At 46.5% G+C, this 19201-nt stretch overlaps 1 protein-coding gene across 3 annotated transcripts in view; it reads right to left on the reverse strand.

The window, feature by feature from the left end:
* Positions 1 to 17102, reverse strand: part of CHD8 (chromodomain helicase DNA binding protein 8) — a 61288-nt gene extending 44186 nt beyond the window's left edge. For all 3 annotated transcript variants that reach the window (XM_054992616.1, XM_054992614.1, XM_054992615.1), the window contains exons 1-2: positions 17026 to 17102; positions 253 to 1149 (exon numbers count right to left, since the gene is read on the reverse strand). In XM_054992616.1, coding sequence (XP_054848591.1) covers positions 253 to 1005 — 753 coding nt within the window. In that variant the 5' untranslated portion in view covers positions 1006 to 1149; positions 17026 to 17102. The remainder of the gene's footprint in view (positions 1 to 252; positions 1150 to 17025) is intronic.
* Between the last annotated feature and the right edge of the window lie 2099 nt (positions 17103 to 19201).

The raw sequence follows: 19201 nt of genomic DNA on the forward strand, positions 1-19201 counted from the left end.
TTGCGGTCCCAATCACACCACTACGCCACACAACCAGTCTGATACAAATGATAGGCAGGTGATATCATCTCTGAACCAGGAAGAAAACAACAAGCACTGCCTTTTATCAAATCCAGCCACTGGTTCATTGGATCCAAATACTGTCTGCTCCAATTGGCGGTGGTCCTATAGAATGTCAGGGAATTTCCCAGAGATCCCCCCAAAAGTTAACCTACCTGTTGCCCCACCCCCAAACATGCAGCAGGCACTCACCTGAGCAGGGGTCGATGTTAACGTCACAGCTGGTTTCAGAGGCGTCGCCCCCGTGGGCCCACCTGCTTGGCTCTTGACAGGCTGCAACACCAGCTGCTTGACAGGCCGACCAGGCTGGACGAGACGATGGAGCGTTGCCGGGGCGCCGGCTCCGGGGGAGACTTTGGTGGCCAGCACCGCATTGCCCGAAACAATAGAAACCCCTGGCCGCAATGGGGTGCCCGTCAGCACCTTGGCGAAGGTCACTTTGCCCCCGTTAGCTGCCCCGATGGGCTGGGCTTGGATCTGGGCGACATGGGCACCTGTCATTGAGCCACCCGCCGGCGCCTTCAAGATTACGATCTTTGGGGCGGGAGGAGGCGCTGCTGTTGGCTGGGTCCCAGTGGAGGAAGAGGGGGCTACAGCTGGTGTGGTGGTGGAGGCGGAGGAGACTCCCATGAACGGGTTGCCTTGGCTGAGGACCTCCTGGTCTTGCGAGGCCTGCAGGAGTCCGGGCTGACCCTGCGGAGGCAGCTGAGGCACAGCCTCAGACTGTGCATCCGGAAGAGCCAGAGTTTGAGGCTGGGGGGGCTCCTCCTGTGGGGGGGGCTGCTGCTCCTTGGATCCACTTGCCAATGAGTCCAAAGCCCCACCTGGTAGCCCCAGGGCCTCCTCAATGGGGTCAGGAGCTCCCTGGCTGAAGCTCTCGTCTGTCAACGAGTCCAGGCCAAAAAGATTGGGATCGTCAAAGAGGTCCATGATGGGGTCAGCCATGGTGAAAGGCAATGGGACCGGCTCCCAGGCTGGGGAGGGGGTTGTCGAAAGCTCCCCTCCCCAACTTCAGCTGTGGGTCAGTTCCCCGAGTGACACGACTGGGCGGGGCAAAGCCTCAGAGCGTAACATGCGGTCTAGAACTGGCTGGAAGAAGAAATTGAGAGTATCGAGTGAGAAAGAATACATCTTCAATATCCCGCCACGCACTGCGTCTTCAACTCCATCTCTTATGCACCCGTTCACCTCCCAACATCCCAGATACCTCCATTCCCATCCAGTATTAAACACACAGCGCGTCGATGGGATGAGTCTGGCACTTTTTTCCTGTGCTTGCTCCATAATTATCTTTCCATGCTGCTTTTGGGGGGTCAGCTGCCCAGTTGGCAGGGGAGGGGGGGGAGATACACACACATCAGTAGGCACCAGGTATCACTTGATTTGTTCATCTGAAAGGCTAAGCATCAAATTCCTAACCATCAACCTTCATGGCTAGGTGAAAGTATTTCAAAATTTCCTAGAACCAGCATCAAGTTCCTAGATGCTAAGCTATCTGAGTCAGTGCCATGGGGAGGCACGGCCAGGACAGGCACCCTCTCAGGTTCACACCCTGGGCAGAGATGATGGGTTGATTTCCCATTGGGAGAACTTCCTGAAGGCAGTGGCGCGGGTGGAATAGGAGACAATCAACTTCTGCCACCACCTCCTCCAAGTACCTCACCAGCAGCTCAAGAGATTCCTATGACACTGCAGAAACTTTATCCTAAGAGCATCGTGAGAGCAGCTGTGCGGGATTGACTAGGGATCCACCTAGGCTAGCATCCTGTTTCACAAAGCGGTCAACTCGATGCCCCCAGAAACCCAACAAGCAGCCCACGAAGGCCCCAGAATCTACCTTAATGTTATCCCTTCTGCAACTCGTCTTCAGAGAACAATGAGACACGGAGGTTCCATGAACTTCCTTCAATATAGGTGCAGTGGGTGGGGAGGACAGGTGGAAAACCTGTCCCTAAGAGCGCAGGAAAAGTCAGCCCTGCTAGCTATCTTCAAGCAACGTGGTACAAGCACATTTTCTCTCTCCATCACCCCACCAACGAATCCGACCACCCGGGCTGCATATTCAGAAGCTGCCAAGAAGGCACGGCAGTGCAACTTCCCATCACAAATTTTCTGTGCAACACCCAACAAGGATGTGCAAAGCTGGGCCCAAATCCAAGAGTCATCCACCCCACTTTTAAAAGTGCATTCATTCAAAACTGATTTGCAGCCACCTTCGAAGCAGCTCAATATACCACCCTAAACACAAACCCACATCATTAAAACCTCACAAAGCAAAAGTACCTGCGAGTACAGTTTACCTGTGCACTGTACAGAGAAAATGAACGTTTTGGATTCAAGCAAAGGAATATGTCCAACTCAACTGGGGAGCATGCAGCATCTTACATTTCCAAGACACGTGTCTAGCCTCAGAGTACTGATCTCGCTGTTTGGGCATTCAAGGTCTTCTCTAGGTGGGACATTGTAGAGGGGCTGCCAAGCACCTCTCTGGCCAACATAAATGGCTGGTCACATTTAGGTTAACAGGTCCTAAGTTGTGCAGGCCAGCTCGGGAATGTCTGAGTATGGCCATTTCCCCACGTCTTAAAAACAGCGCCTTACTCACGGAATGCTGGTGGCTCGTTTGCGCGATTTCTGACACCGCCATTTCCAAAACTAAGGCAGGCAGTTATGATTCCGCCACAAACATGGGATCATAACTGCCTGCCTCCATTTTGGAAATGGCGACATGCAATGCTGGAAATTTTCTTGACAACCTTTAAGATTGAGACCTTCACAAAATCAGAACGCTCCCCATTCCTTGAGGAAAAGACAACTTTCCACAAACAAATTTAGGGTTTTTAAGCACCGAGACAAGACCTGCCATTATTTAGCCATTGCCAATGAGCTTTCTGGGAGGCAAAATTAAACGTGTCCTCAATTGTAACGGTGTGCATCATGCACCGCTGTGACCTTCCTAGCTTGCAGATGGTAGATACTATAAACATTAAACTGCCTTGAACAATTATTAGGGTGATGACTGAGAAATAAATTAGGAGTGCTCAGACAAACCGACCAGGAGCAAAAACAAGTTATTTTGTTCTGAGCATCCAAGCAAACACAGCTGGGTGCTCCAGAACAACTGTACGAGTCCTAAAGTGCCCTCATCAAGTTTGTAAAGGGCTGCATCTCTCCATTACGCCAGTGAGCCCTAGCATCAAAATCATAAAAAAATGGGTGCCAGTGTAATCTATTGGTTAAGAGTCTCAGACTAAAACCTGGCAGACCTGAGATAAAATGAGGGGCAACCCGGGTCTATTACTCACTCTCAAACCTACTTCACAAAGCTGTTGTGAAGATAAAATGGGGAGAACAAGGGACATTGTGCTGAGTTCCTTTGAGAGAGAACGGGACAACAATGTAAAGAAGAGGTATGTAGGATAGGTAGGTACAGATGCCCCCAAACATGGCATCGAGTGATATGCAAGCAACCCCAAACGAAGCCAATGTTTTTCCTGGTATCCAAAGCAGGGTTCATTTAAAAAAATTCCACAAAAGATCCAGACTGCAATCTATATTAATACTTTTCGATTAAGCTGTAACATGTTCAGCTCATATACTGCTGCCCCACAGAAAACTGAAATATGGAGAAAGTATCATATTGAGAACAGATAAGCTTTACAATGGTAAGGGTTTTACATCCAAAACTAAAATCTGTCCTTCACAATATTCTGAAGTAGCCAAAGCCACATCCCATTTCTGAACATCTGAATGATTTCTGGGGGGAAATACAGGGACAAAAATTCTTTTCAAATTATTTTCTTGGAAAGAGGAGCACTAATTACCCCCAACGTTGTTTTTATCCCTTGCTTCCTCCAAAGGGTTCAGCATAGCATACAAAGTTCTCCATTCCTCTACTTCATCTTCACAACAACCCTGTGATGTAGTGCAGGTTAAAGAGCAGACACTAGCCCTAGGCCACTCCGTGAGCTTCATAGCTGTGTGTGGATTTACACTCAAGCCTGTAAGGACCTGGGTCTAACCAGTAAACCACTGGAGACGTGGTTTAGTGGTAGCGTGTCTGCTTGGCATGCAGAAGGTCCTAGGTTCGATCCAAAGCATCTCCAGTTAAAAGGACTGGGTAGCAGGTGATGAGAAAGACACTGGAGAGCTGCTGTCAGTCTGAGTGGACAATACTGACCTTGATGGATCAGCCATCTGATTCAGTTTCAGGTACCTTCGTGTTATGTGTTCCCACCAGCTCTCTACTCCCAACTCTTAGCTCAGAGGAAGTTGACCTAACCAAGGCTGTCAACATCCTTGTCTGGGATACCTCCAACCATCAAAGCACAGAAGAGTCCTACATCTTCTTTTCCAGGGGCAGGAGTACTCTTGTTCCTAAAAACTGTACAGACGGTACCAAAGGACGGCACCCGTATTAATATCGAGCAGTTTTTGTTCATGCAAACAAAGTGTGACACCAAGGGACGGCTGTGTCTCCAGATGCAACTATGCATGCAACAGATTATTCCAGGGGTTATGCAAGTCAGTACGTTTTACAAGACAAGTCTCTGACCAGAGGATCCCCCACCCCAGCCCAAACCCCAGGTACTGATTTACAGACCTCCTGTCAATTTTGGAATTTTTACCACCCCCCTCCAAATTTGTTCCCTAATCCTAGGGATGAAGGCGCATGGAAATAACATCTACCTCCCCCCAAAAACTAAACTCACCCATTGGTCAAACCACTTTAACTGCTCAGTCATCTGCCTTTTGATTGAACCTAGCAAGTTGCCTCATACCTGGTCCTCCATCTCAATCGGTATTGTCGACTCACCTGGCAGGAATCGAACCTGGGACCCAACACTGCATGCCAAGCAGCTGTTTTGCCACAGAACCCCTGCCCCTGGTTAACAAAACCATTCTATTTCATGCACGTATTGCCAAAAACCTCACATATGTTCCTGAGGTGGGGGAGACACAGAAGGAAATATTGCTAACTTGCAATTTAAAACAAATCACATGCTTGGAAGGAAAGAGTTACTGATGTTTGTACTCAGGCCCCAGGACTGAGGGGACCTCTGAAACACAAAGTCACCCTTGGCTCTTAATGGGGAAAAAATAAGAAATCAGCTCTCATCATATTAATTCATTAATCTGCAATTTAAAGCTGGTAGGTCTGCTACAACCCACCTAAACACACCGACCCTTAAGCCTGTCACCCTCTTCCATCCCCTGGCCCAGTCAAACCCTGTGCCCAGCCTCACTATCTCTATCCAGCCCCCACTTGAGCCTCAGGCGATGACTTCTCCCTTTCCTACCTCCTGCCACCTCTAGAACCCCAGGCACAGCCAGGCCAAACCTCAGCTTGCAGACACTGCCCCCCACTCTCCATCTTCTCTCCCTTCTGGCTCAGCCAGCCTCACCCCAGAGCCTGTGGCTGGGACTCCAGAGCTCTCAGCTCTGGATCCTCTGCCCTCCCAGGCACCTCCTCTCTCCGGCCCCTTCTGCTCTGCATTCGGAAACCCAATCCTGCACATACAGCGCCTTCTCATCCCACCTGCCTGCCTGTGCAGCCCCACTCTCTCCCACAGCCCCACCTCCCGCGCCCGCTTGCACTCTCCCAGCCTGGCTGGACCCCATTCCTCCTCCTCCATCCCAGCTCCCAGGCCGGAATCCCAGCACCTTTTGCACCCACCTGCTTCTCCTCCACTCCAGGTACCCTCCCACTCAACCCCTTCTTCGCAACCCCCCCGGCATCCTTCCAGATCCAACACTCTGCCAGCCCTCTTGGTATCTTTCACCTCCCCCTCCCAGCTTCCCTACCATCTCCAATGCCCATATCTTCCCTCACCCCACCTCGTACCTCCTGCAACCCATAATCCACATCTCTCCTTCCTTCCTCCAGCTGGAAGCCCCCTCCCCAAATCTCCCCATCCGATCCCAGATTCTACCCGGCCCCAAAAGCAGCAGCAGCAGCAGCTCCGCCTCCTCCTCCAAACCTCCGGCGTCTTCTTCCTTTCCTCCTCCTCCTCCTCTCAGGCCCGGCGGAGCGCAAGGAGGAGGGAAGGCAAGAGGCGGAGCCAGGCCCAACCACACTCTCTCCCCCACCCCCCCACCCCGCCAGTGAAACACAGGCAACCTCCTTCCTCTGCTCCATTGCAGAGAAAAGAGGCTTCTTTCTCATCTCACTTGCACTCATTTGCATCCCTCGATTGAATGAAATCAACTCTGAAGTGCATACAGCATTGGGGGCTGGGGGGGGGGGGCTTGCAATGGTTTAACATTAAATACAACACCACCAACCATCTCTTTTCCTGACTGCACCCCTTTCAAAAAAGGGGTGGGAGCATCACGCCTAGAGACCTTCCCTCCTGCATGGTGGATGTCTGATGTTTTATAAGAACATTAATATCTGCCTAATCAACGAATGGGGATGCGGGATGACAAGGTATAGCCTGATCTCGTCAGATCTCGGAAGCTATGCAGGGTCAGTACTTGGATGGGGGACTATCAAAAAAGACTCTGCAGAGGAAGGCAAAAGCAACCCCTCCCCTGTCTCTCACTTGCCTTGAAAGTTCCTTGCTGGGGTCACCAGCTGTGACTTGACAATATGCACAGAGTTAATGAATAAGTCCAAGTCTATATATGCACACGTCCTGCCCTGGACAGCCCAGGTGAACCTGATCTTGTCAGATCTCAGAAGCTAAGCAGGGTCAGCCTTAGTAACTGGATGGGAGACCTCCAAGGAAGACCAGGGTGCAGAGGCAGGCAATGGCAATCCACCTCTGTTAGTCTCTTGCCATGAAAACCCCACCAGGGGTCACCATAACTCAACTCTGACTTAAGGGCACTCTCTACCACCACCACATATATGTACACACACATGCTCTCTCTCCCTTTATGAGGAGAAGAAATGTTTTTTAAGAGTCAGCACTATCCCCTATGTCTTTCCCTAGAACTTGACCTTCCCTCCACCCCCAAAGTGCAGCTTTTCATCTTTCAGCACAAAATTCCACAACCCAAAGCTCTTTGGCTTCAGAAATTACCCCCCCCTCCCAAGTCAGGATGAAAATATTGTAGGAAGTCCTGCAGGAACTCCACCTAGTAGCTGGAGTGTCAGAACAGAGTCTGGGAGACCCACGTTCAGATCTCTCCCCTGCCATGGCTTGGGCCAGTCTACCACATTTCAATCGAGAAACTAAAGTGCCCTATGTAAGGAAAAACCTGAAATCGCGTAAGAGCTCTTCTCAAGTTATTCCCACCCAAATCAACGGCAAATATATCCATATGAATATGTATGTCATTACTTGTGGATACTGTCCTCAGGCACAGACGTCCACGGATTGCCTGAAGAAGGGCTTCCAAGCACCTTCCAGAGAACATTCTCACAACTACTTAAGCACAGGCTGCAGGTACATTTTGACAAGTAAGCGGTACCCTGGAAGACGCACGCTGGATCTCTGCCACGTGGATCAAGAAAATGCCCAGCCCAATTATAATTCTATCAGAATGTTTAAGAGATGAAAATGGCCAATTGCCGCACTACGAAGATGACTTTTTCAAGGTTACAGCCGTGATCAACACAGAGACATGCATTCAGCCAGAAGAACGAGAATCAAATCATCTGTCTGCTCTAAACCCCATTAGGTGGGCCTGGTAGGAGTTATGTCTCAGCCTCAGCACCTCAACCTGCAACAAGGGAACAAAACTGGCCTGCCTCACAGGGAGGTTGTATTACCAAAATAATGGCTGGGAAGCACTTGGAATTCTTGAAACGCAGGCTATGGCTGCTAAGTACTATTTCAAAGCCAGTACGGTATAGCAGAGTTAAAGCGCTCGATTAGGATCTGGAACATCCAGGTTCGAATCCCCACTGCCACTGAAGCTTGCTGGGCTATTCGTACATGCTCAGCTTAAACTACCCCATAGATTGTCATGAGGATAAAAGCATGCATCTGACGAAGAGAACTTGATTCTCGAAAGCTTATGCTACAATAAAATTGGTTAGTCTTAAAGGTGCTACTGGACTCTTTTTGATTTTGCAAGGAGAAAGATGTTAGCCATGTTGGGCCCCCATTGGGCAGAGAAACAGGATATCAGTGAAGTAAATAAAATAAATTTCTCATTCTGTTCAACAGATGGTTGATCTATTGCCATTACAGGCTTTGTGGGGCAAATGAGGCAGAGATCAGCTTGTCCACAGTATCCCAGGGAAGGCCATGACTCCTACAAACCAGTAAAAAGTTAGTTCTCACACACAGTATCTAAGGAACCTTGTGCTCCCCCTGATGTTGCTGCACATTTGTGAAAAATATATGCAGTCCCAGGCGCCTCTGGAAAATCTATGAACACGGCAATTAACATTGAAAGATACATTGCTTCTGAATAGGAAGGTTCTCTTCAAACATCGTTAAAGACAGCCAATCAGCGCCATGTTTTTATTCACTCTTGCTCCAAGGAGCTCAGGGCAGCATACATAGTTCTCTCCAGCTCCATTTAATACCCCTGCAAGAAAGGCTTGGCCGAGACACTGTGATTGGCCTCTGATCACCATGTAAGCCTCATATCTGAGTGGAAATTCAAATCCAGGCCTCTAGAGCTCAAGTTTGACCCTTAGCCACTACATCACTTTGGCTCTCCATGACTGACTGGGCTGCCTTCCACTAATTTGTCTTTAAAAACCACCTAAGAGGACTCAAGGAAGACAAGCCCATCAGCAACTAAGCCTGGATAGCTAAGAGGAACGTCCATGTTCAGAGGCAGCATACCTCTAAATAGCAGGGCACATTCAGGGCATTTAACGTTTTTCCCCCTTGCCTCCCTTTCTGGGAGAGAAAACACTGTTAGTTCCACAGATTTCCTCTGCTTCCTTCCTGTTCTCTGTCGATACTGAAACTTTGCAGTTTCACCAGAGCTGGCAAGACTTTATCCATTTGCTTTTGCAGCCAGTACTTGCAGGTGATGTTTGCGGCGGGTGGGTGGGTGGGAATGCTAGTCCTTCAAAAGGACAGGTATGCACACCAACAACACCACATACAGCAATATTTAATATTGTGTCCTGGCATTAATGAACCTGTTAAGGTTTTCCCCAAAAGCTGTCAGTATCACTGGACAGCAGAAATGGAGACAGTAAAAGAATTGACTGCAGTCTGCTCCGAAACTCCTGTGAATTGCATTTGGATGTAGACACAAGGTAGACACATTCTGCAGTCACTCCACTGGCTACCTATCAGCTACCATGCTCAGTTCAAGGTATTGGTTATCACATACAAAGCTCTTCACAGCCTTGGCCCTGCATACCTACGGGACCACCTCCCTCCCCTATGTTCCTCCACGGCAACTTCGCTCATCTGAACAGGGTCTCCTGCAGGTGCCACCCTGCACATGGGTGAAATCAACAGCAGCCCATACATGGGCTTTCTCTGTGGTGGCCCCTACCTTGTGGAAGACCTGAGGAGACCCCACGCTCCTAGCTTTCTCCAAACGATGCAAAACCGAATTATTCAAAAAGGCTTTTGTATTTTTTGGTGTGTGTTGGGGGGGGGAGCTCTCAGATGCTTCACTAATGAGTTAAGGACCATAGACTTCACACTATGTTGCCTTACATACTACCTGTTGTCTTAAAATATGTGCTCCTATGAGCTACTTGTGCTTCACATGGTCTAATAGCCCTAGAATTGCTTATGTCCCATTTCAGCATTTCTTCAACTCTGTATTGGATTCTCACTAATGTTATGCCTTTGTAAAATTGAGTTTATGGAAATGTACTTGAAACTGACTATACTAATCTAACATTATGTAATCCGCCTTGAGTCTCAGTGAGAAAGGCGGACTATAAATGACATAAATAAATAAAAATAAATAGTATGGGGTCAACTTCTGAGGGAGAGGGGAGGAAGATGATCTTCTCCAATACTAACCTGGAAGGGTGCATGCCTGTATTTAACATGGGAAAAGCATGACTTCCACATGGTGATAATTCATGCTAAATGAAGTGGGGAGAAATTCCTGAGGTATTTTGAGGCGGGTAGCCCTGTTGGTCTGCAGGAGAACAGCAAGATTCGAGTCAAGTGACATCTTAAAGACCAACAAGATTTTCAGGGTATAAGCTTTCGAGAGTCAAAGCTCCCTGGCTGACCGAGATAGTAAGGATAAATTTTAAAAGGGTTGAGGAACTGATAAAATATATTACAAAACATATGAAATCTTAGTAATACAGCTGTCGTTTAATAAGTACACAAGCCAATCATATCCAAACAACATTCAAACAAACAAATCACACCAAAGTAAGGAAGCATTCAGATAAAGAATCACGTAAGCAAACACATTTCTACTAAATAATCATCTCTAAAACATAAAAAACAGTTCTTTCACTGAATACTTCCTTACCTTGGTCTGTACCATTTTTTTGTCTGAATGCTTTATGAATTAAAGGACAATTGTTTTACTAGCATTATGCAGGTTTTTGTAGTAGATTTCATCTGTTCCTCAAACTTTTCTAGGTTATTGTTTGGTGCCTTGGTTGTAAGTTTATCCCTCCCCCTTCCTTTTTGGTTGAAATAATCAAAGCAATTTGTTGAAGGCAGGAGTTTTCAGAGGACAAAAGCCCACTGCCTCATTGGCGCTTAATGACCTCGAGCCGATCGGAATCGAATCCATAATAATAATTTAAAAAATGCTTTCCATTGTGCAGGCTTTAAGGTGACACAGGTCTCAGTCTCAAAAAGGACTCGATACACAGCTTTTTGTTTGGAACCCACCCTTCTACCAGTGCACGCTATTAAAATGTTCATGTTTGGAATCTGATCAGCAGATGCAGAGGATTAACAAGAAGAGACAGATATTCCCGTCATGCCTTCATTCTGAACCTCCCTTAGAGGCAACTGGCTGCCCATTGCCCAACACACAAACTGCTAAACTGGATGGACCGCTCATTTGAACCAACGTGGCCAGGTTTTCTCTTCCTTAGCCAAATCCAGTTAGGCGCTCAGCTTTTTACACTGTTTTGGGAGCTCTTTACCAGAGTTTTGACATCAGACTCCGTACATTTCACTACACGTGGTTGGGAGCCAAACTCAAGATGAAAGAATCAAATTAGCTTTATTTTGTAACTATCCGATAATGTTCCTTGGAATACGGAAGGGGGAGGGGGGCAAAAGAGGTAGATGAGCGGCTGTTTTTTAATCCATCTTCCATCAATTTTCAGAATAAACGCTGCAATACAAGGTGTGGTTTGGGGCTGCAAGCCACTGAAGTGAACAGGATCTAAAATTGCAAGAGATGGGGTGTGTGTTTCATTCCAGCTTAATCTGGACAACAGGGGGGGGGGAAATACTCTGAGTGACCTTGCAAAGAATCCTTAGGTTACAAGACAGGACCTTGGAATGGACAGGCATGGAATTCTAATCCTTGTTTGCAATTATCTGAAACCAGCGGTGCTTGTTACTCCAACTAATGTAGTATGCTGGGGTGCCCGTGTTTTAGGCTTGTTTTGCAATGAAGGGTTAGCAGCTTGAAATACAATTATATCCATCCTTCTTGCCTGCATATTCCTTTTGCAAAAAGTCATCAGTTCTGCAACCATATGAACCACTTCATCAGCAATATAAATCTACAAGGAGAAAGTGGCTGGCTTGGTAGTCTCATCTCTCCCCCCTTCCTTGGGAGAAAGGCACAAGAAAAGGAGGATTCCAACACTGCTTTGGTGGGGGGGGGCATTAATTCCCTATATAAGTTACTGTGGAACTTTTTTTGTGGTTCTTTGAAATTATTAAAGATTTAAGAATTGCTTCTGCTAATTCACACTTCCAAAACTAATTAAATACGGTAGTTCTAGAGATGTCAAAATCTGTCCGGCACTGCACAGAAATTTGGAGCCCTGAGATGCTGACCACTAAATTCATAATGCAGAAAGGTTCTAGTTCTCATGAAGCAAGAGATGTTTGGAAATAAAGAAAGCAAAAACTATAAAATCTATGGAAGTATGAAGTCGCATGTGCTTTCCTTATAAACATCAGTCATTTCTTGTACCCATACCACCCCCAAATCCCCAATAATGACAAAAATATCAAAATATCAAGAAAACTAAAACTAGGAGACATACATGAATTTTAGACACTGATACCACATGAAATAATGCCATTACTGCAGATTCAAAATCTTTATCCCGCAGTTGAGTCATTCACGTGACATCTATCTATTCTACACTGAGGCTTATATTCCACTTGATGCCAAAGTCCCAAAGAAAATAAAAACACAATAGGGCCATGCCTGCTAGTATCACCTTCTGCTGACCGCTCAATGAAGCAGAATTTCATTCTGCACAGCATCTTGCTGAATGTAGGGCTGGGCTACCAATCAGCCCCCACTCAAACAGTTGCAGAATCAAAGAATCAGTTGAACAAACCTGGGCCCATTTGACTAAGGCTATCTGATCGAACAACAGGTTTAATTTTATTGTGGTCAAAGAACTGCCTTGAAGACAAGCCATCACAAAGGATGGGGGAAAAGTTCATGGCCCTCCCACAAATGCAGCTGCTCCATACAATGTTATGGCACACAGAAGATGGGCAGTGCCTCCGCCAGTAACTAGTATGTATGAGTAAAACCCTGGGGAGACGGGCACGCAAGAGCACACAGCTCACAGATTAACTGACAGGGATGTGTGTAGTCTTTGACTCTGCCACGAGTGTGAGAACAGAAATAGGGTAGACATAGCAAATGGGTTATCACAAACCAGGGTATTATTGCTTGGTTCCTAACTCATATGACAAAAAGATCACCTTAAGCCACATGTTTGTGAAGGACAAAAGTACCAGCGGCTTCCTGTGCCGAAATAAGGGATGCTGGGTCATTTGTCAGTTAACAAATTAACTGAGGTAACCATCTCTTTATAACCAGACTGGCACATTCAAAAACAGCACGGTATTATCATGATTGTATAAAAATTCATTGGAAGCTGCCCTAAACAGAAGTCAGACTATTGGTCCATGTAATTCAGCATCACATTCTTCCTGACCAGCAGTGGCTCTTCAGGATCTCGGTTAGAGGAACTTCTTTCAACCCAGCCTGCTATATGAGACCACTTTAACCTGCTGTATGTTTTATTTTGTTGTCTGTAATAAACAACTGATTGATTCATTGACTGGCGCCCCTTAAGTGGAGAGGGTGGGACTTGAACTTTGAACTTTCAGCAAGCCAAACAAGACCTCTGCCACTGATCCAACCCAATGTGTGAATCCCCCCTTTGAGAAGGGTGGCCTGTTAAGTCAACAGACCCCCCCCCCCACACACACACACAGCCAACACGACAAGCGGTACCCGCACCTCTGGTTACACCACCTGTGCAGAGATGTGCAGCTGTGATCGGTTGCTGTGCCTGCGATGAGAGCACAAGAATTAGCAGAAGGAGGTGGCAAGTCTCCGTGCTGGGCTCTCACCCTGCAGAGAAACGAACAGGAGCATCACAGCTGCTTGCTTCAGACGCAAAGTCACCTGGTCAAAGTCAAAGGTGGCAGCTGAACTCGGCAAGTGAGGCAAGGCTGCTTATCTACCTCCTGAAAGCTTGTATGACACAGGCCTAAATTACCTACGACTGGGTTTGGGGGGGGTGGGGTTGCAAAGGGAAAAAGCTAGGCAATGCTATCCAGCTCTTTCATTCGCGGGTCAGCATTTTTGCAAAGCATTGGTCCGATTCCCCTCTTCCTTGCAGCCGCTATCTCACATGACTTCAGTCCATATAGATCACGTGATCCCCAGCACTGCCTTTTTAGTGGTCCAGGACGACCCCCTTCCTCCCCTTTTCACTAATGGAAAAGCCGGTTGGATCCAACCCATCATACAATATACTCCCAACGGGTAGATTCTCTGACAGTTTCATGCAGTGGTTGGAGTACTGCACTACGATCTGATAGACCCAGATTCAAATCTCCACTCTGCCATGAACGTTCGCTGAGTGACCTTAGATCGGTTACTGTATCTTGCCCATCTAACCTACTTCACAAGGTTGTTGGGAGGATAAAATGAAGGAGAGGAGAATTATATTAGCAGCTTTGGGGCCTCAGTAGCGAGAAAGGCAGGGTATAAATTAAGTAAAAAATAAATAAGAGCCCCACGCCACTGTCAGCAATTTCCCACATGTACAATATACATTTTAAACATTTGCCACAATACCATGTCCCCTTGAACTATCTCGGAGACAGAAGTTTTGCAGTTGTGTTAAAAGACGATCAGGCTCAATGTCTAATAAGAGCCTCCCTCCACCTTCCCCCCCCCACACATGAAACTACAGAGCTAAAAACACAAGCAGAGGCTTTCCCCCCCATCCCACAGCACACCTTATGCTGTACAATGTATTCTACCTCCATGCCCATATACCCAATTCAACAGGACCTCCCCAAAGCATTTAAAGACAGTCATTAAAGCAAACCATAAATCTCATTTTGCTATTATGTACGGAAAGTCTGCCCCCGCAAAAAGAAAAAAAAAAGGAAGTCTGTAAATTATTTAACTAATTTAACCCTCGGCACAATGGGATGACTGAAGACAGTTAAGAAGCATAGCAGGATTGGGAGTCCAGCGGCCCTTTAGAGACCAACAAGATTTTCAGAGCGGAAGCTTTCGAGGGTCAGAGCTCCCTTCTTCAGACACAAGTCAAGGGGCATAAAAGTGATCTCAAGTTCCATAACAAACAGTAAACTCCTGAGCAAAGTTACTCCAATCAATCCCATTTCAGACTGGAATAACTCTGCTTGGGATTTTACTGAAAGTCTCAAAATTCTTCTAATACAAAATACCATGTCTCATTCTCTGCTGGAAAAAAATTGAGGCATGCTTACGAAGCTTTTTCTGTGGTTCATGATAATGCAGGCTAACCATTTCAACTGAACCACAAAATACATCCAAAGTAAATGCATTTCCTCACGTGCCAACTGTGCCTAAACTTACCCAAGAATAAACCCCATTGATTGCAATTCCATTTTCTTTCAAGTAAATATAACACAGGCTTAAAGCAACCTTCCTCATGCAGAGGAAGAAGAAGAAGTATTGACTATGCAACTACAGAAAGAAAAATCAGATGCTGGATCTTGGAAATGCAAAATATATGTTTTGGGCAGGGCTAATGCCTAAACCTTTTGACAACTACCGAACATCTGTTCTTCCCCTCCTTCCAGAGTAATGACACACAACTCAATTTCTTTCCCCAAGTTAGGTTCCAATTGTTTTGAATTGCAAGTACACCTTACCCAGCACCACTGGTCCTAGCAATGAAAGCAATGCATGCAAATCTCATATGTATGCGAAAGACAGACACGTACATACAAGCATATAGACATCCCTCTTCTTTCTTTTCCTGACAAGGCAGCCTAAAATCCTCTGTCTGCTAAACAAAAAACAGGAGAATAAACTTACTTGTATATGATCCCACAGGACTGGATCTAGCCCACTGTTCCTCTGCTTTCCAGAGAAAATGACAGGCAGAGAGAGAAGCTTTATCATTCACAGATGCTTTATTTTTGAAAAAGCATTACTCAGCATACCAGCATAGGAATGCGAACACGGCATTTTGAAGGGTGCTCCCTACACAAAAAAAATCCACCACCCCCTTTTGCAGGAGCAGCCTTGACAGTAAAGAAGTAGGGTAGCAGGGTAACACTTTCCTAACCATCTGGGAAATGGACAAAGCTTCCTCTTGACCTTGCCAATATCACCTCAAAGCAGAGAATCAGGTAGAGAAGGTTGTATTGATAAAAAGCAAGGCTCTACACTTCCTTACCAAGAGAGGTTAAAATAGGGAGGGGAGATGCCAAAAGGTGTCCAGTTCTGGGGGGGGGGGGGTAGATAATGAACAAGGAACTGAAGAATGGATCCATTCACAGGTGAAATACAATTATGGCATATAATACGGATGCTACCTTCCCACTTGGCTATCTACTGATTAAAAACAAAGAAGCAAGCACGCTTAAAAGGGCATTTGTACCTGTCACTCAAGCACATCAACAGTGACTAGGGGGGTGGCTTAGAAAGTTCTTTCAGTAGCAGGCATGAAAACCTATCGCAGCGTCATCCACACAGAACCACGTGCTGCAAAAGCAGGGCACTCCTTCTTCCCCCCATACACGCCCCTTGAAATGCCCTCACAACTTTTTTGCACGGATCGACACAACAGCCAGCTCTTCTACATCCCCCCACCCATGCCAGGGCAATGCAAAAGCTTCACCTTTTTAGCATGCGCGCACACACACATGATTGCAACAACATAAGTAAGCCCCCCCCCCAGCCCTGGTACAAAATTGCTTCCTCGATCCAACGTCTCTGGATCAGGCCACCCCTCTCTCTTCCTTAAAGCTTTGAGTCCAGTGTCACCTTAGAGACCAAGAATTCAGGATATAACCTTTCCAGAGACAAAGCCCCCTTCTTCAGATACAGAGAGAAGTGGAGATCCTTGACCTTTCATATCCGAGCCAGAAGGTGGGAGGGATGAAGCAAAGAAGGGAGAATCAGGAAGGATGCAAAGGTACAACGCAGCTGGATCAGAGCAGAAATTAGCATCTGCACCCAGAGAGTCTCTTCCTATACAAAATAACGATAAGGGGATCAGAAGCAAACCGTCCCTTCCACTGCAAGAGACCTGCGATTTTCCTCCTTGCCACCTCATACAAATTGCAGTATAAAATCCATATTGCAATACGGGGGTGTAATATATCCTGCGCCTCCTTTCACCAGTCCGCATCTTATGGATGCATTCCTCTCCTTTTTTTTTCATTTCGTGGACGATGATTTCCCCCCATGCTGCTCCCCCCTCCCTCCCTGAAAAGGAGGGGGAGGGGAACGTCCCTGGATTCAGGCCTGCATCAGGCAAAGGGAAAGGCCATCCCATAATATTCCTTCTCCCCTCCCAGCCCCCCCGTGATGAAGGTGTGTAAAGAAGTGGGGGGAATGACCCCGTAGTCTTACCTGGGGGCCTGCCCACCCCCGACTCACCCTTTCAGGAGCTCCTTCTCCTCCCCCTCCCCTCTCCCAGGGAGAGAGAGAACAAGGCAGCCGAGCATGGACGGTGCAACCTAACCTCCCCTCAGGCCCCTCCAAGCCCCGCCCACCGCTCCTGCCGAGCCGCTGCCGCTACGGCGCCCCCATGAGGCCAGAAGGCGGGGCCAGCCAGCAGGTTAGGTTGAGACAGCCTTCCAGGAAGTCGCTCTCTCGCTGCAGAATGAGGCGGGAGGGGGGAGGCGGGAGGAAAAGGGAAGCGAGCGAGGGGGCCTCGCCGCTAGTAGGCCGTCTAATGAGATGCCTGGTTTATTTTTTAACGGCGCGTGTCGAGCCGCGCGTAATTATTTTTTAAACAAAAACAATATCGAGTTAGGGAGCCTTCGGGGGTATGGCCGTGGGTGTTTTAGTACGTTCCCGGTTCCAGGGTAACAGGCCATAGATTAGACACCTATGAGAGGAAGCCATCTTGGGTTGGCTCCAATTCTGCTATGCTAGGGACAAGAAATGATGGGGAGGGGATAGTGAGAATGGACCTCCTCCTTGTTAAAAAGAAAATTATGATTACAGCACAGACCAAAAGTCTGTATCCATTGAGTTTTTGCATTTAGAACAGGCTGAGGGCCCTGTTGTTACCATTTTATAGGTCTGGAAAATTGGCAGAGTAGAACTTTGACATGCTCAATAGCATTAAATAAATTTCCCTCTTCTTTTTTTTTTTTTTGCAGCCTTGCCCTTTGCCACATTTATTCCTTTCAAAGATTTGGCAACCCTAAACTCTAGAAATGGACCTTGACCTACAGAATCCAAGTCTATATCTACAAAAGATGTAAATCATTTCAGATGGGTAGCTAAGTCGGTTTGTGGTAGAACAGCAAGATTCGAGTCCAGTAGCACTTTTAAGGACCAACAAGATTTTCAGGGCATCCGTTTGTGAGAGTCAAAACATCTGACGAAGGGAGCTGTGAATCTCAAAAGCGTATCCCCTGAAAATCTTGTTGGTCTTCAAGGGGCTTCTGGACTCAGATATAGATGTAACCATTGTTCTCAATCCTGCTGTTCATACACACACCTAAAAAAAACAGTTCTATTACTCATTTATAGAATCTAAGTCCAGACTTTACTCTAAATAAACAGGTTGGATCACAATGGGTTGTTTATCTTTTAACAACACTACCTTAACAAACAAAAAAGGAGAGAAATATACACAGCTCTTGAAAGGATAAATATGAAAGCTGTGTAAGAAATTGCCCTGTCTCCTGCTGCACCTTTACTTTTACAATCCTACTTACTTTCTGACAACTCATTTGACCAGGTGAGTAGACAGCAGTTCCTCCTGAGACTGCTGAAACTACCATCTTTTCTAAAGCAGTCAGTGTGCGACCTCCCATACTGCCAGTCATTCCCACTGAGGCTGATAAAATAGAACTCATGTTAACCAATGGTTTTTTTTTTTGGCCTGTTGCTTTGAGATCTTTATTTGCAGTTGAAAAGCAACTATTTATAAAATGCTAGGATACATTCAGCCCTGACCTGGATAGCCTGGACAAGCCTGATCTCGTCAGATGTCAGAAGCTAAACAGGGTCAACTTTGGTTAGTAATTGGGCGTGAGATCTCCAAAGAAGACCAAAACTGCAGCGGCAATGGCAAGCCACTTCTATTGTCTTGATAACACCAACAGGGGTCACCATAAGCCAGCTACAACTTGACAGCACTGTCCGCCACCACCAGATGTGCCTTCTGAGAGACCTTGCAATTTACACCTACGTACCTTCACCTGTACCAAGGAACACTTATTCATTCTCAGTTGTTTGCACGTGTCCAATTTTTACCATATATTGTTATCCAAAGCACTCTGAAACCAATGGGATTTCTTTCCAAGTAAACATGATTAGGTTTAGAATGTCCAGCGTATATATATGTTTGGCAGAATATCAGCTGTCATTATTTGGATTTATAGAAATTAGTTCTCAGAGAATTATAGCGCAGCTTACAGTGCAATCCTAAACAGAGTTACTCTAGTCTAAGCCCATTAGAACGGTCAAATTAGGGGATGTACTATGGCTTTGCTTATTAGCCACTGTTAAATCTTAACTATAGTCTTGTTCACAGGTTACAAAGAATGAATCTGCCACTTGAATACAGCATACACTTGATTGTTCTTTATACATT

The sequence above is a fragment of the Eublepharis macularius genome, chromosome 12 (genome assembly GCF_028583425.1).
Source record: "Eublepharis macularius isolate TG4126 chromosome 12, MPM_Emac_v1.0, whole genome shotgun sequence".
NCBI classification, from domain to species: domain Eukaryota; kingdom Metazoa; phylum Chordata; class Lepidosauria; order Squamata; family Eublepharidae; genus Eublepharis; species Eublepharis macularius.